At 52.3% G+C, this 23,454-nt stretch overlaps 10 protein-coding genes across 10 annotated transcripts; 4 read left to right on the plus strand and 6 right to left on the minus strand.

Moving 5' to 3' along the window:
* Positions 1-72: 72 nt before the first annotated feature.
* HD553DRAFT_309912 (uncharacterized protein) lies at positions 73-2,675 on the plus strand. The gene is made up of 7 exons (XM_046179765.1): positions 73-326; positions 592-838; positions 1,271-1,301; positions 1,557-1,562; positions 2,007-2,097; positions 2,262-2,297; positions 2,414-2,675. The coding sequence occupies exons 1-7, from the start codon at positions 161-163 to the stop codon at positions 2,554-2,556; spliced, it is 720 nt and encodes a 239-aa protein (XP_046037595.1). The 5' UTR covers positions 73-160; the 3' UTR covers positions 2,557-2,675.
* HD553DRAFT_283572 (NAD(P)-binding protein) lies at positions 2,653-4,043 on the minus strand. Its single transcript, XM_046178183.1, has 5 exons — positions 3,758-4,043; positions 3,639-3,677; positions 3,430-3,553; positions 2,892-3,347; positions 2,653-2,824 (listed from the first exon to the last, which is right to left on the minus strand). Exons 1-5 carry the CDS (start codon positions 4,007-4,009, stop codon positions 2,718-2,720), a joined length of 978 nt encoding a protein of 325 aa, XP_046037596.1. The 5' UTR covers positions 4,010-4,043; the 3' UTR covers positions 2,653-2,717.
* A 741-nt stretch (positions 4,044-4,784) lies between these two features.
* Positions 4,785-6,926, minus strand: HD553DRAFT_334961 (MFS general substrate transporter; the record flags this gene model as incomplete). Its single annotated transcript, XM_046182173.1, has 12 exons — positions 4,785-4,985; positions 5,057-5,102; positions 5,164-5,427; positions 5,481-5,538; positions 5,606-5,837; positions 5,910-5,933; positions 5,990-6,061; positions 6,118-6,273; positions 6,421-6,435; positions 6,496-6,538; positions 6,607-6,662; positions 6,810-6,926. 12 exons carry the CDS (start codon positions 6,924-6,926, stop codon positions 4,785-4,787), a joined length of 1,284 nt encoding a protein of 427 aa, XP_046037597.1.
* A 463-nt stretch (positions 6,927-7,389) lies between these two features.
* HD553DRAFT_270829 (Alpha/Beta hydrolase protein) lies at positions 7,390-8,280 on the minus strand (the record flags this gene model as incomplete). The annotated part of the gene is made up of 1 exon (XM_046177680.1): positions 7,390-8,280. The coding sequence occupies one exon, from the start codon at positions 8,278-8,280 to the stop codon at positions 7,390-7,392; it is 891 nt and encodes a 296-aa protein (XP_046037598.1).
* A 342-nt stretch (positions 8,281-8,622) lies between these two features.
* HD553DRAFT_309920 (uncharacterized protein) lies at positions 8,623-11,602 on the plus strand. The gene is made up of 9 exons (XM_046179766.1): positions 8,623-8,789; positions 8,863-9,518; positions 9,639-10,021; positions 10,120-10,214; positions 10,349-10,457; positions 10,539-10,563; positions 10,622-10,767; positions 10,835-10,982; positions 11,040-11,602. The coding sequence occupies exons 1-9, from the start codon at positions 8,680-8,682 to the stop codon at positions 11,492-11,494; spliced, it is 2,127 nt and encodes a 708-aa protein (XP_046037599.1). The 5' UTR covers positions 8,623-8,679; the 3' UTR covers positions 11,495-11,602.
* Positions 11,603-11,986: 384 nt separating this feature from the next.
* On the plus strand, positions 11,987-12,692 carry HD553DRAFT_349559 (trimeric LpxA-like protein; the record flags this gene model as incomplete). Its single annotated transcript, XM_046183467.1, has 3 exons — positions 11,987-12,172; positions 12,248-12,317; positions 12,378-12,692. The coding sequence occupies 3 exons, from the start codon at positions 11,987-11,989 to the stop codon at positions 12,659-12,661; spliced, it is 540 nt and encodes a 179-aa protein (XP_046037600.1). The 3' UTR covers positions 12,662-12,692.
* On the minus strand, positions 12,693-16,454 carry HD553DRAFT_309923 (uncharacterized protein). Its single transcript, XM_046179767.1, has 12 exons — positions 15,707-16,454; positions 15,341-15,425; positions 14,781-15,226; positions 14,327-14,672; positions 14,228-14,247; positions 14,054-14,153; positions 13,593-13,986; positions 13,483-13,520; positions 13,352-13,417; positions 13,185-13,295; positions 13,083-13,107; positions 12,693-13,018 (listed from the first exon to the last, which is right to left on the minus strand). The coding sequence occupies exons 1-12, from the start codon at positions 16,054-16,056 to the stop codon at positions 12,879-12,881; spliced, it is 2,121 nt and encodes a 706-aa protein (XP_046037601.1). The 5' UTR covers positions 16,057-16,454; the 3' UTR covers positions 12,693-12,878.
* A 150-nt stretch (positions 16,455-16,604) lies between these two features.
* On the minus strand, positions 16,605-18,775 carry HD553DRAFT_309925 (uncharacterized protein). The gene has a single exon (XM_046179768.1). It carries the CDS (start codon positions 18,621-18,623, stop codon positions 16,860-16,862), a length of 1,764 nt encoding a protein of 587 aa, XP_046037602.1. The 5' UTR covers positions 18,624-18,775; the 3' UTR covers positions 16,605-16,859.
* Positions 18,776-20,675: 1,900 nt separating this feature from the next.
* On the plus strand, positions 20,676-21,383 carry HD553DRAFT_270915 (kinase-like domain-containing protein; the record flags this gene model as incomplete). Its single annotated transcript, XM_046177684.1, has 2 exons — positions 20,676-20,968; positions 21,038-21,383. The coding sequence occupies 2 exons, from the start codon at positions 20,676-20,678 to the stop codon at positions 21,381-21,383; spliced, it is 639 nt and encodes a 212-aa protein (XP_046037603.1).
* A 20-nt stretch (positions 21,384-21,403) lies between these two features.
* On the minus strand, positions 21,404-22,858 carry HD553DRAFT_271128 (uncharacterized protein; the record flags this gene model as incomplete). Its single annotated transcript, XM_046177695.1, has 3 exons — positions 21,404-21,797; positions 21,867-22,149; positions 22,210-22,858. Coding segments are annotated over 3 exons (1,326 nt in total), but the record flags the coding sequence as incomplete, so codon positions are not given.
* Positions 22,859-23,454: the final 596 nt, after the last annotated feature.

Raw genomic sequence — 23,454 nt, forward strand, 5'->3', positions numbered from 1 at the left:
GATTACGTTATCCGCGGTTGGAGAGGTACATGGTACACCTCATCATCATCACGAGTCGGAGTGGGGAACATCTTTCAGCTTCATCACCCCTAACCGTTCATCAACTCCGAACGTACCAACCCCCCTAGACGCTCAACATTCCGACGACAACAACCACACGATGGCCTACGGCTCGATCCCCCCTCCTCCAACCTCGGCCCCTCTCCCCACCCTCTCCTACACCCTGCCGGACGAACGCCGTCTAACCTGTTTCCCCGTGACGAGAGAGACCCTACCCGAAGGTGCAGGGGAGTATCTTTGGGGGTTGTTTAACGAGGAGTTGGCCAGTGAGTTCAATTTCTTCTCTCTGATCTGTCTTTGTCTGTTGTTATCGCTGGTTGTTGTTTGCTGTTTGCTGTTTGCTGTTTGATCGGGAGGAGATTTCTCCACGCCCCACCTCTATCTCTGCCATAAAAATGAAACTGACCCCCCCCCCCTGCTCTTCCTTGGTTCTCTTTCTTCATCCTATTTGCCATCTACACCTCATCCTACATCCTCCACCCTCCTCCACCCTCCTTCTACCGAACTGGACCGGACTATAACTATAATCAGCGGGAAAGACCTACCCGCAAGAAGCACCCGTCACCCTGCCCGACTTCCTATCTTATTTCTTCGGGGCGACTTGTATACTGGGGATCGTCTCTTCCTCTCCTTCCTCCCCTTCTTCCTCTTCCACATCGGAAGAAGAATGCAAGTCTGTGGAGGATCCGACGAAAGATTCCCCTTCAGAGAACATCACCATAGAAGAGGCAGTGGAGGGACGGGGGTGGGAAGAGTGTTTGGTTGGGTGTTATTATATGTGAGTATTAATTGGGTTCTTGAGTCTGAGTTTCGGGCGTCTTGGAGCTTTGATCAGGAGTGTGGGTGTGGGTGTGAGTGTGGGGAGTTTGCCACGCGAAACACTTTTTCGAAGACTCAAAAAAAATCGACCTGGAAATCTGGATACCTTAACCTCGGAACGGCGGGGTGACAAGTCAAAGTCAACTCGTCGTGAACTCTCTTCCTGTCTCTGTCCCTCTCTCTCTCTCTCTCGCGAGAAACTTGCACCTGGAAACCCTCACCACCGGCGAAACCTTGGAGTCGAGACCTTGAAACCTCGGAATCCTCGAATCTTCGAATCTTCGATCTGACCAACCCTCCGTGACTGGGCGCCTTATCAATCGATAACCCATAAGCTAAATCTAATGTGAAGCTGAATGAACCTCGATCTTGATCTCGATCTACGTTATAGTAAACCGAATTATCCTGGGCGGTCGTCACACGTAAGTCCGCTTCTCTCCCCTTCCCCGACTGGTTCCAGTCTCTCGACAGGTGTTTTCGGCGGAGAGGGCCTGCCCGACTCTGGCCTGTTCGACTCTGGATGGACCATAAGCATAAGCATAACCTGACTTTTCTGCTTCTGGTTGTTAAACCCTGATATGGGCAAAATCATACCCAAATCTGTGTCTCGTCAATCGCTGGTTTCTGATCTCTGTTGAATGACGATTTCGATTGCGAATCGGAATCGAAAAGCTTAGAACTGTGTGAGTCCCGCCTGCTTAAAGCGACCGCGCTGCGAATCGATTTGCATACCGAGCTAGAGGCTGATGTCATATGATTGGACATCATATTGCAATCCGCTCGACATCCTGGTCTTTTGCGTGATCGCGATCATTGACAATGTCGATATCGATAATCACATGACGCGATCATCACCGGACCTTGGATCTCGGGTTTCATTCACAACGACGTCGACATCATCCGTCTTTCGCATCTTCCTTTAACATCTCCCCCACGTCTCTCTTCGACGCCTTCGGTGTACGATGATATAACGTCATGCACATCTGGACGTTTGATTTTCGACGTCGATCTCGGGATCGGAATCGATATCTGAACATCGCTTTGTCGGCATTGGACGTACATCCGATCATCAACATGATCGTCCACGAATATTCCTGTACATTGTATATCGTTGTCGGACCTCGCAGAACGCGGGCTTCCTGATCGCACACAACACTCGGGGCATGAAGATTGGATTCACGTTGGCGAAATCGTACCTGATCTACGCTCCCAAGCTGGGTGAGTCCCTCAGTCTCTGCCACTTCCTTGCGCTTTTCCTACCTGCCGATCTCGTGCCGGCCGGAGTAGCGCGATGGGGTAGTTGCGTCAATGGGGAACGAGGTCGAGGTCGATTACGCTGACGTCGTTTTGCTTTCTTCTTCTTTGTTTCTCTGGCGGCTCAGGCTATCGAGGTTCCGTCTTCAACCTGGTCTACAAGAGTACGTTTCATATCCGCGTCTGCCGGACCCTGATTTTTCTTCTCCACGTCTTCGCCTACGTCTGCTGACCCAACCCCTCGTCTTCCCTCTTTTTTCCTGAACTTGAAATCAAACAGCCAACAAGGCTTCCTTGGCTATCTGGGACAAACTCGGGTTCAACCGTGTCGGCCTGATCCCCGCTGCTGGTAGGTTGATCACGGGTGAGAACGGCGAGGAGGAATACGTGGATGCCGTAGTAATCCACAAGAGTTTTGTATGAGGTCGGAGTCGTGTCGGGTTCGACAATATGGCGTAAAGCATAGGAGATGCATGGCATTTTTACAGTAAATTACGGACGAACGATAGACACCATATGCTCGGAAGATATTTCGAAGGCTCCTACAGTGCCGATACAAGCGAAGCGGACTGCCTCGCCAGATTCTACTCCTCGAAGTGGCTGAGATCAGCCGACTCGCACCACTCCTTGAATGTGGTCGGTCGACGTGCCAAGTACTGGTCCACCCAGTGAACATCCTGACCTCCAAAGACTGCGGTGCAAGAAAGGTAGTGGTCAATATGGCCCTGGCACGATCGTGGCCAGTCCGCTGGACTCACACCCAAATTCGGCCATGTATGGCCAGTTCTCCGACAAGTCGTCGATGATATGCTGCGGGGACCCCTTGAGCACCTCGGCAAACTTTTCCAAGGTGACCCTTTCGGCCTGGATCTCGATCCCGGCGGCTTGCCCGAGCTGCTTCAAGAGGTCCAACACGTGTACGTCTTCCCCAGAGACCAAGACCGGCCTGGGATCGTTCCTAACCTCCTCCCGCTCGATGACCGCCCGCACCCACAGGCCGTAGTCTTTGGGAATATCGATCGTAGGTAACGGTGAGCAAGTCTGCATATCGATCGGAGCGGGGAATTTCCAAACGCCCTCGTCGTCTTTGTAGATGTTGAGACCGCCGAGGACGTTGGTATTGTAGAACCCGGCTTCGACAGTCCGGAAGTGGAAGGAGGGGGTGGACTTGGCTCGTTCGAGGCCGTAGATGGCGATCTCTGCTTTGCCCTCGACTGCGTGGCGGAAACCAGTGACAGGCAAAACATTAGCTCTGTCGGGATGAGGACCAGCTGTACCTGAATGAGTCCGACTTACAGTGGTGGACCTGAGTATATTTGCCATCGGACCATTTGCTCGGACTGGGTAGAGAACTGAAGATGAAGAGGTCGACGCCTGCGGCAATGGCAGCGTCAATCATGGCTTTGCCTTCGGCGATTTCCTGCAGACCCGGCAGCCTCGCCCCATCAGCAAAGCCTTCCCTTTGCGTGTCTGTGAGACGCGGACGAGCAGAGAGAAGTACGCACCCTCTCTTTGTCGACGTGTTCCCAAAAGTTGGTCACGCACTGTCGATTCATAACAACGAGATCAGTCGACAGAGCCCTTCAATCAGAATTTCCGATCTCTCGGCAGCAGACCCGCTCACGAATACCACATCAGCCCCCTTGTAAGCTTCTCTCATGGCCTCCTCGTTCCCGGGTTTCAGATCGATCGAGATCATCTCGACGCCTAGCTTCTCCAGCTCAACGGCCTTTGGTTTCGAAGCGTTCCGCGTCAAGCCGCGCATACGGTAAGGTCGATCGGACGCTTGCAGGTTGTCCAGAACGCTTCGACCTTGGTTGCCGGTCACTCCGCCGATGACGACGAGGGGGGAGGTGGTAGCACTGGTGATCGCCATGATGTTGCTTTGCCTTTGTCTATCTGAACTTCATTCTGCGATAAGTGTGACGCCTTTCCTGCAAGTGAAACCTGGATCCTGCATCATCGTCGGGGCTGGTTTTATATCTCTCAACTCGCGCGCTTGCGCGGAAACACGGTTTCTCCGCCGATATTGGCCTCGCGATTCGTCATCTGCATCTGATCGCAATCCAGCAAATTATGCGTCCAGGTGTGCTCTCAGCATTTGCTTCGTCCAGGGGCAGTGTGGTCGGTGCGGACGCTATTCTAGGTGTTTCGCCAAAGGACTTTTACTTTTACAAATCCTTCTTCCCGAGACGTCCTCAATTCCATCGCTGGGAAATTGGTCCTGCTTCTTCTTCGACTTTTCCACTTTCCGCAGGACCTGTGGCACATGTTTCTTGTGTGGAGTTATTTCTTTCAGAAGGATCTCATCTCCGCAAGTGGACAAGGATTTGATGGCAGCCTAGATCATCTTGTCAACGGTGGTAGAGACGCCAATGGTAAACATGCTACTAGCCGTCATTCGGGTGAGTACCATAATAACGTCACGAGCGAAGAAGATACTGGTTGTCAGGCTGGGAGGTCAAGGGGAACGGCAAGATTGGCAAGGGTACATTTCTCGACGAGTGGACGACTTTCAGTCAGCCAGCATATACGGGGCGGAACTCTCTCGCTATTTGAATCGCGCCCCGGGCGATTCCCCTGCACAGCTAGTGGCAGTGGACGAGTTCATTGAATTATCGCCACCGATACGACAATATAATACAAGCAACTCATATGGATGGGGCATTTCGTCGGGCCGATTTTACGACCAGCAACAAAACGAGCCCAGATCCGGCGACCAGACCAGCTATGATGCTGTACAATCCTCCGTCCCCGATAGCGCTTCGAATAGGCGCAGCTACTTGCGACAGGACGCAACCCAGAATTCCTCGCGAGAGACCGTTCACGGCAATCACGGTGGATCCATTGCCCTGGATCAAGTCCGGTAACTGGCTTGATCAGCTGGGTATTGAGCACTTGAGAAGTGAGAGCTACGGCTTACCGCATTACAATCCACTAGATACGATGTTATGCCCGAATACATCAACCTGTAAGTTTTGATTTGAGTCTCAAATACCTCTCAGCGCGACCATCATTGTCGCGACTCACATCAGGGATGCACCCACTACAAAAAGACTGACAACAAGAGACGCCACGTGCATACCGAGCTGGGCTAGCCATCCGTAAGCTGCCAGGGCGAGGACGAGTGGCACGACTGCCCAGATGATGGCCCGTATCCTCGCTTCGTGCTCTGCACTCTTGCCAAGCGCCCGATCACAGAGCTTGCCTCCCACGACGCTTCCAATCATGCTAGCGATCCCGAACGGCATCTGGACGAGTCCGATCTTCATGGAATCGTACCGATAGGGGTGGCTGTCGAGACATCGTCAGCTCTGGACTTGCTCTTTCGGCTCAGCTGAACTGACCTTGATAATGTCTTGGTTGTGGTGTACAAGATGGTGTACTGCGCTGCAAACAAGATGCCTGTGACAGACAATCGTTACGATTTCAGCATCTGCCACGCGCCCTTATTTTTCGGATTGCTTCTGACCGGAGACGATCAAAACGGCAGTGTTCCGCGGCACCCGTACGACCGCCCAGACTATTGGAACGGGATTGACGTCCTGGATCTTGATTGAGGCTGTTGATCCCGATAACGATTCGGCTCGACTCAGCGCCTTTTGCCGAGCCTGCTGAAAAACTTTCGATCGTTCCTTTCTCCACGGCTCCGGAAAGGCAAAGAATCCGCCTAGACCGAGGCAATATATAGCGACCAGGAAATACTTTTGCGGTCGAAATGGGTGTGAGATTGAAGTCTAGGTCAAGGTGAATCGGTATCCCGGCACAAGGCTTACAAATGTCGATCTCCATCCCCCGGCCTGAAAGCATGTGGCATTAGTCGCTTCGACGGCTGATTCGGTCTGCCTGAACTTGCCTTGCCCAATGCGCCACCGAGTAGCGGTCCGATTGTCGGTCCCATGAGGGGTATGGCATAGTAGATGCCCATCTACGGGTCATCTCGAATGAGATGACTGTCTCACACAGCGTGAAATAATTGCTCACCTTGAAACCACGCTCGTGGGCGTCGTAACACTCGGCCAGGGATCCGGCGCCTAGGCTGAGCATCGGAGCGGCTGCGACGAATTGCAAGACACGCATTCCGACTAGGACATCTATGGACATTGCCCTCGAGGCGACGGCACTAGCAATGACTCCGAGCTGACGGAATATTGTCAGCGTCCCCCATTTCGAGCCGATACGATCGCTGAACCTACCGAGAACCCCAGCAAGTAGATTGGCTTGCCGAGGCGTGTTGAGCGATCAGCATATAGGAATCAGGTTTCGGGAAAACGATCGTCCACACACCTTTTTACCGACAAGCTGCAACGTGTACCGTATTCTGATCAGGCTCATTCTTGCCTGTACCGTATTAAGACTCACCTCTGCAACAATCGTCCAGAAGATGGGGCACAGGCCTTGAAATCTATTCCAACTCGCACAAGCTTTTCAGACTCGAACGCGGGTCACAAACCCAAACCGGAATCGACTTACAAGATTGGTAACGATACCGTCAACGCCATCTTACGATCGCTCGCCCCAAAATACTCCTGTATGTCGACCAACACCGGATTGTATAATGACTGAGAAACCATGGGTATGATCGACGCTCCGCCCACGAGGAGAAGTATGCGTAGCTAGTAGGACTGGTGAGCGATCGATCTGTGGATAGCAAACACGACCGAGGATCTGCTCACCTTTTTCCCATCAGACCACGATTTGGGATCGTCTTGCACCGGACAAAGCTCTATCGAGAGCTTTTCCAAGACTCTGTCCGGCTCTACCGGGCGTTCTTTCGATGAACAAGTTGACATTCTGGAGTTGGGCTATGAGACCGCGCAACACTCGGTTGGAGCAAGAACTTCGAGAGAAGAAACGTTCTTACAGTTTTCAATGATTTTCGATCCCCAGTCCAGGCTGCATGACTTATATGCCTAGAGTACTGCCATGAACCGAGATCGAGATACAGTAGCGCGGATGTAAACATGTTTCGGGATGCCGAAAAAAGAAAGCCACGATACAGTTATTCACTATTCACCGGGTCTGGACCGGACGACCGTTCGGGTCTGGGCTCGAGCGGGCAGTCAACTCAGACGGGTCGTTTCGGATGCATGATCTCATAGTGGGCCGCAATAAAATTCAACAGCATTTGAATCTTCCGACCCCTTACTGTAGAAACCCTTTTCAGACCCTTCACCTCCAAACTCTCTAGATCATGTGCACGGCCCAAGGGTTAAGCCCAGACGGAACACCCGCACCTAAACTCCCCCCCTGGCATCAAACCCTTCCGTTTTCGATCCTCTGGATGAACCCGTAGATCCGATCCCACATCCCCACAGGGTTGGTGTACATGATAAAATGCCCCGCATGCGGGATCATGGCTAATTCCACCCCTTCTTCCTGCTCGAGCTTGGGCAGGTAGGATAATGAGGAGAATTGTTCGCCGTACATGTACATCTTTGGGCAAGGGAGGGCGAGGAACTGGTCGAGCAGGCCGGGGGTGGCGTTGTCGGTCGTCGAAACCATGGATGTTAGTGTCGGACGGACGATATGGATGTTGGGGACTTTGGAAAGGAACCCAGCGGCGTAGATGGGATCGCCGTAATACCCGGACCTCTTGGCGCGATCGAGAAAGGCTTCGAGGAAATCTTTCGCCGCTCCATCCGCCGTCTCTGAATCTGAAGGGTATTGGTAGATCTGTCTGCTCAAGAAACAGTCTTCAGGGGCGAGATTACCCTTGATGTTCACGAACCCCAATACCCGTCCCTTCCGGCACTTTTGGGCGAGCAAGAGGGAGACGAGACCTCCCATCGAATGACCGACCAGGTAGAACGACGCCGAGCTTCCCAGGAGCGCGTTGATGAGCGCTTCGGCGACGTCTACGAGGAAAGACATCGAGATCCGGGTCGGGTCGTCGCAAGTAGACTCTCCGTGCCCAGGGCTGTCATAGGCGAGAAAAGAACGCCCATTGAAACGATCCTGGAATTGGATGTCCAGGTAATCTTCCTTTGTACCCCCGAAGCCGTGGAGAAAGACGATGGGCGGCAAGCTCCTTTCATGGAGATGGAAGTCGAGGTCGATCCGCCGGACTGTCGACAGCGAGATTTTGGTACGGCAGATTTCGAGGTCTAGGCGTTCCCGCGTGATTGGCGTGGGGGTGGTTGACATCGAAGGCGGGAAGTGGGACATGATTAGGTGCGTTCACAGAGTAGTCCTGAGGGAAATATCCATGTAGAATCCAGGGCGAGCAGGTCTTGTCAGCTTGTCGTTCCTTCATTCTATATACCTGCAGCAACTAGCCCTGCGTTTCTGATTCGAAGACGCCACACCCGCGCCACCTGCCCCGACAAACCCGATCGGTTCGGGATCCCGAAAGCGGGCTGGAGCGACATCTTCGGGATCCCGAAACGTGTTTTGCTTCCGTCGATCGATGTCGAACAAGTCAAGTCATGCAAGTCACATCACTTCGATCGATCAATCAAATCTCTCTACACTACTTCAGATTTCCAGATCACCATCTCCATACGACGTCCTCATCGGCATCCCGAGAACACCAAACTGAAACCAATGCAATCCCAGCGTCAAGCAAGCAGTAGCAGCTCTTCCACCTCGTCACCTCACATCCACGACGCTCGAAGCGGTCGAGCGTGCGACAAGTGTCGAATCAACAAAGTTCGGCGAGTCACCAGCAATAACGATCGACTCATCTGGTGTTTTCGTACACCTGGCTGACCGTTGTCTCCGATACAGTTGTCTTGTTGTCGACGTCTCGGATGAAAACCGGTGTAAACGATGTCAAGATCGGAACCTCGCTTGCACCTACTCGGCTTCGGCCCCGGTAGATCCTCGGGCTATCAAACGCAAACGACAAGAATCCTCTTATGCTTACTCTTACTCGAATAACCCACCCAACCCTCTTCAATCCGGTACCAGCAACAACAACAATAACAACAATATCAACAACAATATCAACAACAATAACAACAACAACAACAAGATCAATGTAAAGCCGCTCGACCCACGTCTACTAGGTTCCACCTCGGTCTCCGCCTGCATACTCAGCTCGATCATGAGATACAGCCACGTCTCTCATATCGAACAGGGTCTGGCGAAGATGGACGAAAAGTACAGCCTTGTTCGGCGTCCTTTTTTGGGAGATCGCGATCGCGATTATAGTTATAATGGATTGAGATATGTCCTCGTCGCTAGGAACCCCGAGCGGGTGGGACTGGGTTTTCATCCCAATTTCGATGGACCTAGGGAAGGACAAGGTGGACAGCGGAGGAGGAGGAAGAGAAGGAAAGTACAGGTCGGGGAGGTCTTGATGGACGTTAAAGCGTTCAGTCTGGATGGGGATTATGAGCGGCTCGGAGGGAGGTATGGGGTAGCGGGTCTACGTGATCGACGTGAGTGTCATGTCGTCTATTGTACGAGTATACTGTAGTACAGTTTCTCGACAGGAAAAAAAAGGGAAACGACTTGGCTGAACGCAACGTGCCGACTCTGATGCTTTGAGGTCGAGGTAGTCTATTCGATCTACCGAGAGACGATCCTCCCCGTCTTCCCCGTCCTCTCCACCTCGGAGCTGGACCACCTCCACACCGGCCATCCTACGCACTCCAACTCTCCCTCTACTCTCCCACCCCTGACCGAGCTAGTCATCTGCACCCTCGTCTCCTCATCCCGCAGCATCCCTAATGGGATCTACGAAGAACTCGTCTACGCCCTCAATTCCACGTTGGAGGGGGGAGGGGAAGGGTTGAAGTTGTTGAGCATAAGCACGATGGGGCATTTACAGGTCTTGCTCCTTTTGACGATGAGTCAAGAGTTGCAGGGGGAGGCTACGAACCATTCGGGGAGCGTGTTGTTTTTACGGGTCGGGGTGGCACTGAGGATGGCGCAGGATCTGGTAAGTCTGGCAAGGCAAGGCAAGGCGTCGGGTCAGTTTATCGCTCGTACATGGCTTGGATCGTCGTGTTGAACATTCTTTTGGGGGTGACTTTGTAGGGCCTTCATCGGGACCTCTCGGAAAACGAGTTGCCTAGGGAGGATTTCTTGCGCCGACGTCGGATCTGGCGAGCGTGTGTGATTACGGATAAACTGCAAGTCCCCTTTAGAACCCAAAATCAACAATTCGAAACCCGAGACCCCCCCCTCCCCCCCCCCCACCCGGAGAAGATGCTGACGCTTCCAATCGTCACCGGTGGAACGATCGGCTTATCGTGATACTGCACAGCATCTCGTTGAGCCACGGTCAACCCTCGATGGCGTGTTCTAGAGACTGCGATAATACGGTCGTATGCTTGGCAGACCCCCAGATTAGCGTTCATCAGAGCATATTCACAGCAAGTATTTCGGCAAGGCGTTCGGCACCGAACGAGCAGAAGAAGAAAGTCGAGCTGAGATGTTTTTTTCTCTTTCTGCAGGTCTGTCATCTTATCGGAAGGCTATGTGAGTCGCATGAGGAGGTGTCCGATGAAGCATTGGGCTGAAAGATTTGGCCATCCAGCTTTCACGTTGTACAGCCCGGCAGGCCCACAAGCGGCAGATCCGGTCGAGCTCGCTCTGCTCCGAGGCGAGATTTTGGCCTGGCCGCAGGTGCTCCACAATGGCGAACAATACGAGCCTGCCAGGTTGTTATATATCCCTTTGCTGGCAAGTCACCAAGGTCTGGACTGTTTTTTCGCAGTAGATGGTACTCACATCTTGCACGTGCCCGTAGTTCCTCTTGCAATATCCTTACTTGACAGGACCAGCGATAACACCCGAGTGGCAACAGCTAGTACACCACTCTCGTCTGAGTCTCGACTGGCTTCAACGGCGAGGATCCAGCTTGCTGGATATCTGGTGGTTCGCCTCACTAGGTCTCGGTGCGTCGCGTCCATAGTCAAGACCTTTCATGTGTTCTGATCGCCGTGCCTCTATAGTCTACTCGGCTCTGGCAGAGTTTCACAACGCCATGCTTCATCGAGATCCCGTCAGCCTACAGTCTCTAGCCAAAGCCGCAACGATCGCATGCGACTGGGCAGACGCCATGAGTCTGGGGGACGTCTCGGAGAGCGAAAAGTTTAGGTACAAGTGTTGGACCTTGATCGACTTTTTGCATCAGATCGCGGCGTCTCAGACGGTGGCGGTGGCGACCGAGGGTATGCAGGGTGGTTCTAGCTTGGATCCCATCTCGGCGTCCTTGATCCAGCCGGCAGCGTATCACACGGGAGGCACCGCTTTCGAACAGTCCGAACCCGACTTTGGCGAAGCATTGTCGCCACAGAGCTTTGTAGGTTCGACCGTCTCTCGGCCTAGTTTCGAACCTGAAACATCGATCTTATCCTGCTTCTTTCAGGTCGACCTCATGGCTTTCTTGACAGAGGGTCTATTCTAGATCGCGGAGGCTATACCGGATACCGTCTGTTTTCCCGAGTCTCACCCGTGTATGTAGCTACCAGCTTGCCTAAATGAGATCTTGGGGTGTTGCATAATATCGAACGCGACGAGCCTTTGACCCCTGAGCCCCTGATCCGCAAAACCCTAAACCCCTTTAAACTTTACCCCCTGACCATATAACCCCTAATCCAAGACCTCGATCAAAGGGACCAAGAGCCCTGCGTGTGACAGGGATAACCCACGTCGAAGGAACGATTTCGCCCTTGTGTTGAGGACGCCACCAGGAGGAGATATGTCATCACGTACAGACAAAGGGAATGTCTTTTAACGAGTTTTTCCATATAAGAGCAGCTACATATCCCGCCTGCAGCTACATATCCTGCCTGCAGCTACATATTCCGCCTCGCACCTCGGTCCCGTCCATACCTCTATGCCAAATCAGTGCACGATCGATTCAGACATGTCCGACACAAAATCATCGATTTCTAGGATGGATCACACGCCCGGCAAATTTTGCTACAAGGGTATAGGCCCCTTCCGCCGGGAACGCGCCATCCTGCTCCAAGCGATACACGATGAAAGGGATCCCGCTCGCGCTCATGAGCTGAAGGCCGAGTTCTTCTCTCTAAAAGACAAATCGAATTATCAAATCCGTCTGCCTCTCCACTGCAATTATGTAAGTCTACCACTCGGGCAGGCAGATTGGCATTCGGCATTCTATACTGATGTCCACCATCTTCACGGTTTACAGGGCTACAACATACATGTTGGAGCTGGCGCTTCGATCAGTCCCAAGGCAACAATTCTTGATGATGCAAAGGGTGAGAGAAGGTTAAACAAATTGATGGAACCAACAGTGCATGCTAACCTTGCCAATCCAGTCAGCATTGGTCGTGACACATTGCTAGCTCCTGATGTCAAGATATACACCACAACACACGCTTTACACCCTGATGAGAGGTTACATGACACCAAGGCCTGCATGGAATATCGATGGCCCGTTACCATTGGGGACAATTGCTGGATTGGAGGTGGTGCTACCATCTGCCCAGGTGTCACCATTGGCAATGGAGTCACGGTGGCTGCAGGAGCCGTAGTGACCAAAGATGTCGAACATCGATGCCTGGTTGCAGGAATGCCGGCCAGGGTGATCAGAAGATGGTAGCAGAGGCTGAGCCAGGCTGTTGTACTGAGCATGATATCATATCAGAGTCACGAGTCTCGAACAACCTGATCCCGAATCTGCCGAGGCCGTTGAAGCAGATCATATCTTTCACAAGAGATACAGTATCAAAGCATACGACTAATTGACATCATCACACACAAATCGCTCAAACCCAGGTCCGTATGCGAGTACACTCATCTAAATTTCGGACGTGCCACTAAGCCAAAGCCGAAGCGCTAGGCACGTCGACCGATTTGCCGGTGGCGAGCCAGATGATCAGTCTGTCCAAACTCGTTCCGCGTAGACCGTCCACATGCCCCTTGGTCGGGTCATATTGCATCGTGCGACGAAGGCCGTCTTTAGTGCATACAGGCGAAGGTCAGTCACAACAGTAGGATCTGCGCAGATCGTGCCCACTCACGCCGTTTCAGATAGACCCGCACGCGCTAAGCGATCCAAGTGAAACAGCAGGGTTTCTCGATTCTCAGCGAGATCCTAAGATGGTTCGCGATTCTCAACTCACCTGAGCATCGACAATGATGTCCGTCCCGCCGAGCACGATCAGTGTCTTTTCAGGATCCCTTGCATCCGGAATCTCTTCCGGAAACAGCGTGTTCGCCGACCAGTCAAAGTACTACCGCCAAGAGGAATGTCAGCGACGGGTCAAAGGGAAAGTCGGCGGAAACTTACTCTTTGGATTGTGTTAGCGATTCCGAGTTCGGTAGAGACGAGATATTTCAGCAGACATTCCATGCCCTGGATGGTGTAGGTCGGGATGAGCAAATCGTCGCCTCGAGGTAGATCATGTCGAATCCGCTCACGCTTCTGGCCGGTCTGTAACAGAAGTTGTAACAGAGATCTATTGCATCAAAGAAGAGATGGTCTAAGTCAGTCGCTCATAGCCGACAAGAGTTGAGCGCGACCCGCTTACCTCCCTCCCAAGAACAAAAGACAACCGGATCGACCAGGGCATTCCGTCTGGTCAGTCCGGGCACGTCCTTCAGTAGCCACGTATGCCCGACACTCCCGTTCGAATGACTGAGAAGGATGACTCCTCCATTCTCCCTGGCGCCGTTAAGACCCTTCCGCTCGTCCGCTCCGTCATATTCGTGATCGATCTTGCCAGCCGAGACGACGCCTTGATCGTCGTAGAACCTCCAGCGCCGACAAGCATCTACCAGGTCGCCGACGAACTGTTTCCTCGGGGTCGGTCGTAGAAAATCGGGGTCCCAAATCTGTTGGCTGATCTGAGGCTGAAGCGGGACGAGGATGGGGTGCGAAGAGAGCGTCTTGCAAAGTTTCCTGACGACGAGCATGTTCTCCGGCTGCCGAACCGTCGCAATCAAAGGTCAGCAGAAGCGTAGCGCTGGCGATCTACGGCTCGACGCTTACGGAGAGGAGCCCAAAACCGAGACCGTGGATAAAGACGATCGGGTCCGATTTGGCCAGCTGACGCTCGGGAGTCCAGCCTTTCGGGATCCTCAACAGGTAGCTAATGCATTGTCGCATCGTCAGCTCGACGTCGTGCGTAACAAGGTGACGGCGATGGATTTGAGCGTGACCTACTCCATCTGACCTTGCTTGTACTACCATTGAGAAAGATGCAGCCCCGATCACATCAGCTCCTGTATCCCCAAGCCCCGGTCATTATCCCAAACGACTCACCTGTCTCAACCCGAAACTATGATAGATGTACTTCATGGCCAACCGATCCCCGATCCACAACGCCGCGTACCACCAAAGCGGTCTCGGAAAGACCCTAACGGGGTCCATCGTCAGCCTCATCAACTTGACCTTTTCCGCCAGTCCTCTCTTCTCCCCCGCCGAGTCATTGCCGCTGATGGGGAACTTCCACCCGGTCCTAGCTTGGAGTAATTGAACGCCCGTCTCGATCAACCTCGATTTTTCGACGTCTTGCTGTACTTGAGCGTAAGATAGTCCGCAGCAGGACCAGCTCAACCAGTTTTGGGCGTCCGAGAGGGTGACGGAAGAAAAGGGGACTCGACCGAACCTGCACGGAAAGGGAACGTTGGTTCGATCAGCAAATACGATTCGTGGAGAATGATTACATTCAGACAAGCGAGATGTGAGTTGAGCACGATGCCGGCGCTAGACATACCAATTCCTCAACCGCTCCCTGAACTCGATCGCCCTCGGATCATCTTCCCGCAACGTCTCGAGCGGGATCAACGGCGAGGCCGTATACCCACCCTTTTCTTCCTGGGTCGGAGTATCTGGACGGAGGTGGGAGGGGATAGGGTCGAGGGATATGTTGGGGTCCTTGCGGGCTTGCTTGGCGGTACGAGCTCGGAGCTTGGGAGGGCCAGACTCCAAACCTGACCCTGATGACCCGGAACTCGACCCCGAGATCGACGTTGACAGCCCCATCGCACCCTTCTCCTCCTCCTCCCGCTCGTCCTGGTCGAAAGCCTTCCCGCTCAATCCCGTCCCGCTCTGCAAGATCCTCGTCAAGATCCCCAGACATTCTTCCGGTGTCAACGTAGACGGTGGGCTAGGGCGTTGGATGAGGTAAGTCTGGTAGGCTTGGTAGAGGGTCGTCGCGAGCTGTCGTGCGGTTTGAGTCCCGGGCATAAAGTTTTGAAGATGAGAGTGATTTTGTGATCAGTTTGGCTTAGGGGTGATCCGAGATGAAACTAGAGGAAGCAGTAGGAAGCTCACCTCGAAGACCGAATAAATCAATAGACCTTTCCCGGTACTCCCGCCCGGTACATCCCACATAGCGATACACCATCCTATATACACACTGCCCGTTTCAATTCCAAATCGACGTGATGAATGACATCACATCGTGTTGCGCCGTGTCGGATTGTCGTTCCGCACGGCATGTCCCAGATGAGAAGGCACGTAAACGTAAAGAACAGAAGAAAAGATTGACAGGGAAAGGCAAGGTATGGATCAGCACGAGTCCAAAATCCACCCTGGACTATCGATACTACTAGCACTACTACTACGACCAACCCAAACTTCCCCTTACCCCTCCCCCTCCGAAAATCAACCAAGATCGAGATTGACACTCCGACTTACAAACTAACCGGTACGCTCCCCCCTAAAACACCCACCAACGCCAAGGCAGGCCAATACGTCCAGCTCTTCCCCCCTCCCCAGCCGGAGGAGGCGGATGGAGATGGGTATGTCAAGGGGTAAACTTCGGGCGGGTCGAGGTGGTCGATGTAGGGGTCTATGTAGGCTCGGTGTTGGTGTTTGAGGACGTCTGTGGGAGGTTTGAGGGTGAGGTTGGAGTCGAGGTTGGAGTTGGGTTTGAAGAGGAGGGGAACATCGGGGTTGTGGTCGTGCTGAGAGGGGTGGATGAGTTTGTCAGAGCTGAAGCTTCGAGGAGAAGGTACCCCCGATCCGTCGTTGAAGGCGGTCGACATTTTCGTTGATGGCAAGTTATGATGGCGTCCTGAGACGAAGATCGATGTTGGGTGTGATTCCGTGTCCTTTGTCGTTGGCGCTGCGATGCGAGGGGGAGGGCCCTCACAGACCGCAGGTAGATCCGACGAAGGTTGTAGTATAGGTTCTCTGAATCTTGGGTTTTATCGGTAGGTGATCTATGGATCGACCTTGCCCTTGTGACTATGTCTTAATCACAATAGACGATGTTATAGATATCAATACCGATGAGACGTCCAGCTCGTCCGGGGGGAAGAGCGCCCGCGTTGACGATCAGATCCTGGCGTCCCGATTCTTGGTGGTATATACGCTGTATCTATGTGATGTCTGTCGTATATATACCGTTACGCAGTGACTGCGAAGATGATCCCTCCCTTTGATACGGAGGTGTGATGGTACAATGGATCCATGGATTCTGGTGATGACGAACGAGTTTTCCATCCGACTTTGTAAACAACACAGCAAGACAGTCACGTACGTGGATAGGGTCACTGCGAAAGAGAGGTAAATCGTGCTCTGCTCGCAAACTCCAGGCTGAACACGTCTGTCGTAGCTATCATACGGGGGATATATTTATTACAAGAGGTGCCGAGGAGAATCTGGTTCATAGCCGACTTCAGGCTCGTCCGCCTTCAAATTGTCGGTTTCCCGAGTCAGTCGCATAAGAGATCGATCGTTCGGGGGGAGACTGACGCGGTCCGACCCGACCTTCACCTCCAGTGAGTGCAAGACTGAACACCAAAAGAGCCCACACCGCCCGTCAAAGGCCATAGGGTACAGGGTATCACCAAGGAACCCTGGTAAACGGTTCGTACAGCCTCAAGTGTTCTTCCCGTCTCTCCCTCCGCTCACGCTGGAAAGCGGCCACCGCGTCCCAACTCTCGTCCGTGTCCGGTACGGCGCGTTCGCCGGGTGCGTCTTCAGATCCAGTTTGGTCCATCGTTTGAGTTTGAATTTGGACCCCAGCCCCAGCTCCAGCTCCCGAGATCACGTTCGACGTCGATGCCGACGCGAGAGCCGTGGTCTCTTCACCCGATATCGTCGGCTTGTAGTTGGATTGCTCTGATAGCCACTGTTTTCGGAGCCTTTCGATCGCCCTGGGGTCGTAATCGTAGTCGTCGTCTCGTTCAAAATCTATACCCGCGTCGATGTCTTCATCCTCGTTCCCGTTCCCATCAGGGTTCAGATCGATCGCCCGGTTAGGAATGTCGCCAGGAAGGTCCGACCAACGCGATCCGACCGCCCCGACCGCCCATCCGAGGTCAAAGAGCGTGACATCGCGCACCCTTGCCCACTTGCCGGTGAGTCCTGGTAACGGACCCTCCGAAGAAAGAGTCCTGTCTACCTTACTCCGGAGGACGTCGTAGTGCGACCGACCCATGTGGTGGAAAAACGAGAACAGGGCGTGTCGCGCGTCGATGTCGGACTGGGGCCTCTTTTTGGAGTTAGAGTTAGAGGATGACGGGTCCGGGTCCGGGTAGGGGTCGGGCTTGGATAGGTGATAGAACAGGTTTCGTGCCGAGTCCGGGGTCGGGGTCGATACCGGTGCTTTAGCTTCGTCGGGACACTTGTCCTTGTTGGCCATCATCGCAGGTCCGGATGTTCGTCCACTCGGTGCCGGGGGGATCGGGATCGCGCCTTCGACGAACCCATAGTAAATCAGCTCGCCCAGGGACATGTCTACGACCTCGAGATCCTCCTGCCCATTGTTGTTGTTGTTGTTGTTGTTGTTCGTCGTCATCGTCGTCCTCCCGACGTCCACGTACACGTCGTTCGTCGCTCGATCGCAGACGATCCTCTTAAACCTCATCCCGACCACCTGCAACGTATGGCAAGACCCTTGCATGTCCCTCGCAAACACGGCATATTTGAGCGCTTGGAGGAAGAAGGTGACGTGTCTCTTGGCATCGGAGAAGGGAACGTCCCCGGGGCTGATGTCGACAAAGCAGACGTACCGGTATCTCCGGCGAGACCCTGGCTTTCGATCGAGTTCTCCGCCGTGGATGATGAGATCGGGGACTTTGGGAATGTGGATGAGCGTCTCTAGTAATCTTCGGCTTGTTGATGATTCCCGGTCCCAGGGCCTGGAATGAAAAGACTCGCTAGACGCCTCGGACGTCGAAGTGTGCGAGGAGGTCCCTTCAGAGGCCGCCTCGGACGTCGGGGACCGAGGTGGATCATCGCTCAGTCTCGCCTCGGCCGCCCACACTCCCCGAATATATCTCTTGCAGGCCGAACGATAGCTCAAACGAGCCCTCGAACTCGGATCGTCGATGACCTCGTCCCCATAAGCCCTAAGGTGCTGGAAACGTCTCACGTGGCCCAAGTAGATGACGTCCTTTTTAGGACATCGGTGTTCGATGATCCTACTGAAGGCTGCAATGATATTGTTCCGGAATCTCGCATCGTCCCAGACTCTGTCGAAACAATCATCAGATTCTTCCGTATGGCCAGCGTCGTATGGCATCGAATCGTCGGTTCTGGAGGGCTTGTACTCGGCGGGCCGTGTTCCACTGCCAGGCGAGGGAGGGATCGTCGTTCGAGGCATTTCCGTGTGGCGAGCGAGGTGTCCGGTAGTAGTCCCTGGAGCTTTGTGGTGATCGAGACCGATAGAACTCGAGACTAGTGAGTAGTAGTGTTAGCATCGTGCATCGTGGACTTCTTGTGGGCTGTCGGTTGAATCATCTTCTTCAGTGAGAGGGAGCCGAGATCTACGGTCGACGAGTGGGTCGCGGTTGAACTCACTTTCAGAACACAATTGTCATGACCAAACCAATGTTTTCTATGCATGTAATATCCATCTTTAACTTCAAAGAGTCGTACCTACCGTATCACAACACCACACTACTATTCAAACATAATCATCAACCACCCAGACATGTCTCAAAGCCACCAGATTCCTTCTTTCGGGCCTTGCGGAACTTGCAAGTCCGGTACCTACATCCAGCCTGTAGTTGAATGTGGCCGTTGCACATACTTGTCCTTCTCTGGCAAGAGCCCCGAGGCTACTCAGATAGCTAAAGTAAGCACAGAGTATGTACTTGAAAAGGTAGTGTAATGATGTACATTATGGCGATGACAGGGTATCAAGTTGTGTATGCAAGATGGCCAAGTTTGTGTCAACGGACACAACAAATGTGCCGATTGTCTGTATGGACGGGCTCAAGATGAAGCTGCCGGTGAGTCATCTTCAGGTCTTCTGAGCAATGAGAATGCAATCTCATGTGCTCCAAGCAGCTCAAAACATTGCAGCTGCTAGGGATGGCTACCGAGCTGAAGCCAATGCCATCCGGCTCCGGCAGGAGGAGACACCATCTTCCTCAAGTGCAATGTTGGCGGTGCAGCAAGCAAGGGCTAACAAGGCTCGTACTATGTTACAAGGATCCAATCTATCTCATGGGCCCAATATGATGATTGATTTTCAATACCATGAAAGAAGCGGCTATCTCTCTCGAAAGGTCTTGAAGGGTCATCTACACCACCTCAATGTGCCTCGCGAGACTCTGATGCGTGACCTCTTGGCAAAGATGGTCTCGATGGTTCAAGCCAGATACTGGGATATGCCACAAGAAGGCAGACCAGCAGGGGTGATCAACTTGTATGTGAGCCAGTAATGCTAGCTGCCCCATTTGTCTGACATTGAGGATGGTTCACAGGCACGACCCGGACCTAAAGCAGGTTGCTACACTGTACTTTGCCAACAAGCAAAGATTAATCGATGAAGACGAGATGGACAAGGACATTGGGGCTTTCCACAAATGGGCTAGAACATCTCAACTGCTGCATGGAAAAGACACGATGCCAAATGCCTCAACCCTCAGTCTCATTCTTGAGATCCGTGCCGACCTGGTTGAACCCCTAGAGATGGATGATCTTGATGTCGGACCTGTCGGCAAGGCCATCAGGTCATCTACCATATCTGGATACGGTGGAGTCGGCAAGGCGGCAGGAGGAGCTATGACCACTGCTCCCAGGAAGCGGTATATCTCCAAGCTACCCCCACCGCGAGGAACTTCAAGCCCCCCCTTCACCACCGGCAAGGATAGTATCCTTGTGTACCAACGGAACCCTTCTTGGGATGAAGGTTATGGTGCCATCGAGTGGGAAGAGCCAGCAAGCTATGGTGTTCTCTGGCTTGATACCACCTCCTTTGCCCAAGGCACCGTCAAGGCCTGCTTCAAGGTGAGTATGGACTTGAACAGATGGCCACATCACATCACATCGAAGCTGACCTCATCAATTTTGTCATGACGATGGCAGGCAATGTATGTGCCCGCAGAAGAGGCTGAGGTGGATGGCTCAACAGCATATGATGGACCGCTACCCACTCAACTGATGGTAGCCAAAGAGATCAAGGAGGCCGTGTTGCCTGAGACCCGATCATTCTATGCCAATAACAACATCGTCTCGATTGGGGACTGGAAAGGCAACACAGGAGTCAAGGTTCATTACTCTCAGCTCGAGGTTGAAATGCATATGTGGGGCAAGGCATGGGCTGATGAGTACATGCGGGAGATAGCTGATAGACCGGAGGCCCAAACACTATCCCTTGGTAAGTGATCAGCAAAGAGACACCGAGTACATGAAGGCTCATTTCATGATGCTATGGTTAGGTGTCGACTTTGCCAAATGCCAACTGGTTGTGGAAGCATTCCCTTCTGATGAGGATGAACGGCGGGTGTGGATACTGGAACAGCACCAAACTTGGAATCAAGCCCGGTTCTCGGGATCGATGGAGTTCACAGCAGGTCGAGGCCGAGCAGACATCACTGTGGCAGCCTTTGCACACATGGCCTTCCAGTCGAGCCAAGAGACTGTTCTCTTAGCTGATCTCGAAGGTTGGATGGTTAATACAACTCAGACGGTCATGCTGTTTGATCCAATGGTACACTCGTAAGTCACTTATAGCCTGTTTCTGTTTGGATTGTCCGTCGCAATGATGCTTGCACCCCGCTCCTGTAGGGATACCGGAACCATGTGTCTTGGAGATCAAGGTGAAGAAGGGCTTGAACAGTTCAAGAAGCAGCACAAATGCAATCGCATCTGCTTAGCAATCGGATTAGACCCTCTGACCGATGCAGCATCTGCTTCCCATGCATTTACTGAAATCATCGAGGAAGAGGAACCTGAGCAGGGGGCATCGGCTTCTACTACTGGAGCGAAGGGTACCAAGAAGCAGCCTGCAAAGAAGAAGGCAAAGCGGACCACTCGAGCTGCAACTGAACAACCACGAGCTACAGTAGCAGAGGAGATTATGCCTCGGACTATCCTGTCCACAGGTCGTGCTGTCTATGCACCTCGGAGATGAATTGATAATAAGTTCATGTATTACAAGTAGGGTACCTCGTCTATATGTTCTGCCATGCTCCTGAATACCATCCATGCATTAGATAGATTGACAGTGAATCCAAGTGTGATGTCCAAGAATGCACAATGCTCAAAAAGCTGAGACGCCCATTGCTCTTCATCTTCCTCAATGAAAGACAGCAATCGTGGGTGGCTAATTGTAATCTCGTCCATCCATGTCCTCACTTGATTCATGCCCACTTCATCAAGGGGCAGAAGGCAATTGGTTCCTTCGCAATGGTAGATAGTATTGGGTGACTTGCCAGATGGTAGGTTGGTATGGGGTTGCTTGCGGATGATCGAACAGTTTGTCAGATGAACGTAGTCCTCTAGTTCTTTCTGCACAAGGGGTGCAAACAGATATAGATAGATGATACTACTCAACCCAGGCCATCGTGAATCAGTCAGCATCTTGATCAAATCAACCCAGATGTTAGAGGCTCACCGGTGTTGATTGTTTCCTGGTACATAATCTCCTGTCAGGATTGCATTCTGCGTGCTGACAATGAACTTGCTGTGGAACTTGTCCACTAGAGGTCGCCATCCCCTTTCGACCGTAATGTTCTTGGTAGAGGGCAGGAATCGGTGGGGTTCAGGAGCAGCAAGCACACCCAGATCTTCCATGAGTATGTTTAGTTGTGGCTGCGCCAGCTCTCGCAGAGTCGACTGGTCACTGAATATGTCCAGGACTTCAGTGCCGTGGTCACTGGTGACCTGTAGAGGGATACCTGTGAACAATGTATCGGTATCAATGTCATGACTAGATGGCAACCACTGATCCTCCTCACCTTTCATGTCATGCACAAGCTCCAAGAACAGCCATCGAGTAATTGAATTACTTCGATTATTTGGCACAGCTCGCAAAGACATCCATTTCCGTGAGAATTTGTCTCTCATTCCATAGATAGCAAAGCCGATGTCAATCAGCTTGTCATGTCCATCAATAGAGAGCTGATCATTTGGACCATAGGAGGTGAGAAGGGCAGGGTGTCCTTTCTTGGTTCTATATGAGGGAGCCCTTGCCAGAAATCCATCCGGAAAATGATCACGCATGATCTGTGTGACAATATCCCTGAACACACTCGAAGTGAGTGCAGGCTTCTTGTGCAATTGTATGGTAATCTCAAATGTCAGCACATACCTCTTTACATGTATCCCCTTCTGTCCCAGAGCCAAGGTGATTCTTGTAGGTGACTCTCTATGTTGGGGATCGTGTTGATTGATGTGTGTCACCACTACACTGGTCATCTGAGCTTTCGTGTATCCAGCTTTGCGTGAGCCGCCTAATCCCCATAGACCCATGTATTTGTTTAGACTGGTCCGACCAATGTTTATGCCTTGTTCACTGGCCAGTCTTTGCATCAGAATAGGCCGCTGAATGATGTTCTCTTCATTGACAAGCTTTTGAAGTGCTGCATAAAGCACATCGAGATCGACTGGTATGGAACAATGTCAACGGCTGAAAATAAAACCTCAAAAATACAGGACATACACTCATTCCTATATTGATTTTTGCCTTCCGGATTTGGTATATGGACAAGAGACATCTTTGCAAACAGTAATATGACATACCTCTGTCATACTGTGAATGCATCAATAATGTCTGATGATTGTTTGAGTATCCCCCAAACAACTCGTTGGGTCGCGTCACGTCCGCATGCAAGGTATTGATTGACATTCAGAATTTTACATGAGCTTTCACAGGTTGCAAATGTTCATTGGGATCTTGAACAAGATATATAGAGAGTTGTATAGCCTTTGGTGTGGTATAGAATGCAGATTACACGTACCATATCCCATGTAAAAGCATTGATTTGCCTATGTAGAAGACGCGATGGAGCTTGCCATATGTGACAAATAGAATTTTACATGAGGTCTGCTATGACCCAACACTATCTATATGATCTTAAATAAGCCCACAAGCAATGATACTGTGTTTCATCTGGTACATGATGCGTAATCACACACATGATGTCCCATAGAAAACACCCATTCACGTCCCTTTAGGACGTGTTTTGGCTGGTAATATGCAA

The sequence above is a fragment of the Filobasidium floriforme genome, assembly GCF_021052385.1.
Source record: "Filobasidium floriforme strain CBS 6241 chromosome Unknown HD553scaffold_8, whole genome shotgun sequence".
Classification (NCBI taxonomy): domain Eukaryota; kingdom Fungi; phylum Basidiomycota; class Tremellomycetes; order Filobasidiales; family Filobasidiaceae; genus Filobasidium; species Filobasidium floriforme.

What these genes read in the sequence shown, in the direction of transcription:
- HD553DRAFT_309912 (XM_046179765.1), top strand. Translation starts at nt 161, where the DNA reads ATGGCCTACGGCTCGATCCCCCCTCCTCCAACCTCGGCCCCTCTCCCC. An exon ending in TTGGTTGGGTGTTATTATAT is followed by an intron (nt 839 to 1,270) that starts GTGAGTATTAAT and finishes TCTACGTTATAG; the next exon opens with TAAACCGAATTATCCTGGGC. An exon ending in CTTCAACCTGGTCTACAAGA is followed by an intron (nt 2,298 to 2,413) that starts GTACGTTTCATA and finishes GAAATCAAACAG; the next exon opens with CCAACAAGGCTTCCTTGGCT.
- HD553DRAFT_309923 (XM_046179767.1), bottom strand. Translation starts at nt 16,056, where the DNA reads ATGTCGACCGCCTTCAACGACGGATCGGGGGTACCTTCTCCTCGAAGC. An exon ending in TGATTTATTCGGTCTTCGAG is followed by an intron (nt 15,227 to 15,340) that starts GTGAGCTTCCTA and finishes ACCGCACGACAG; the next exon opens with CTCGCGACGACCCTCTACCA. An exon ending in ACATCATTGTCGATGCTCAG is followed by an intron (nt 13,108 to 13,184) that starts GTGAGTTGAGAA and finishes TGGATCGCTTAG; the next exon opens with CGCGTGCGGGTCTATCTGAA.
- HD553DRAFT_283572 (XM_046178183.1), bottom strand. Translation starts at nt 4,009, where the DNA reads ATGGCGATCACCAGTGCTACCACCTCCCCCCTCGTCGTCATCGGCGGA. An exon ending in ATATACTCAGGTCCACCACT is followed by an intron (nt 3,348 to 3,429) that starts GTAAGTCGGACT and finishes TCCGCCACGCAG; the next exon opens with TCGAGGGCAAAGCAGAGATC. An exon ending in ATACATGGCCGAATTTGGGT is followed by an intron (nt 2,825 to 2,891) that starts GTGAGTCCAGCG and finishes CTTGCACCGCAG; the next exon opens with TCTTTGGAGGTCAGGATGTT.
- HD553DRAFT_309925 (XM_046179768.1), bottom strand. Translation starts at nt 18,623, where the DNA reads ATGCCTCGAACGACGATCCCTCCCTCGCCTGGCAGTGGAACACGGCCC.
- HD553DRAFT_309920 (XM_046179766.1), top strand. Translation starts at nt 8,680, where the DNA reads ATGCAATCCCAGCGTCAAGCAAGCAGTAGCAGCTCTTCCACCTCGTCA. An exon ending in AGCGGGTCTACGTGATCGAC is followed by an intron (nt 9,519 to 9,638) that starts GTGAGTGTCATG and finishes AGGTCGAGGTAG; the next exon opens with TCTATTCGATCTACCGAGAG. An exon ending in TGTTATATATCCCTTTGCTG is followed by an intron (nt 10,768 to 10,834) that starts GCAAGTCACCAA and finishes ACGTGCCCGTAG; the next exon opens with TTCCTCTTGCAATATCCTTA.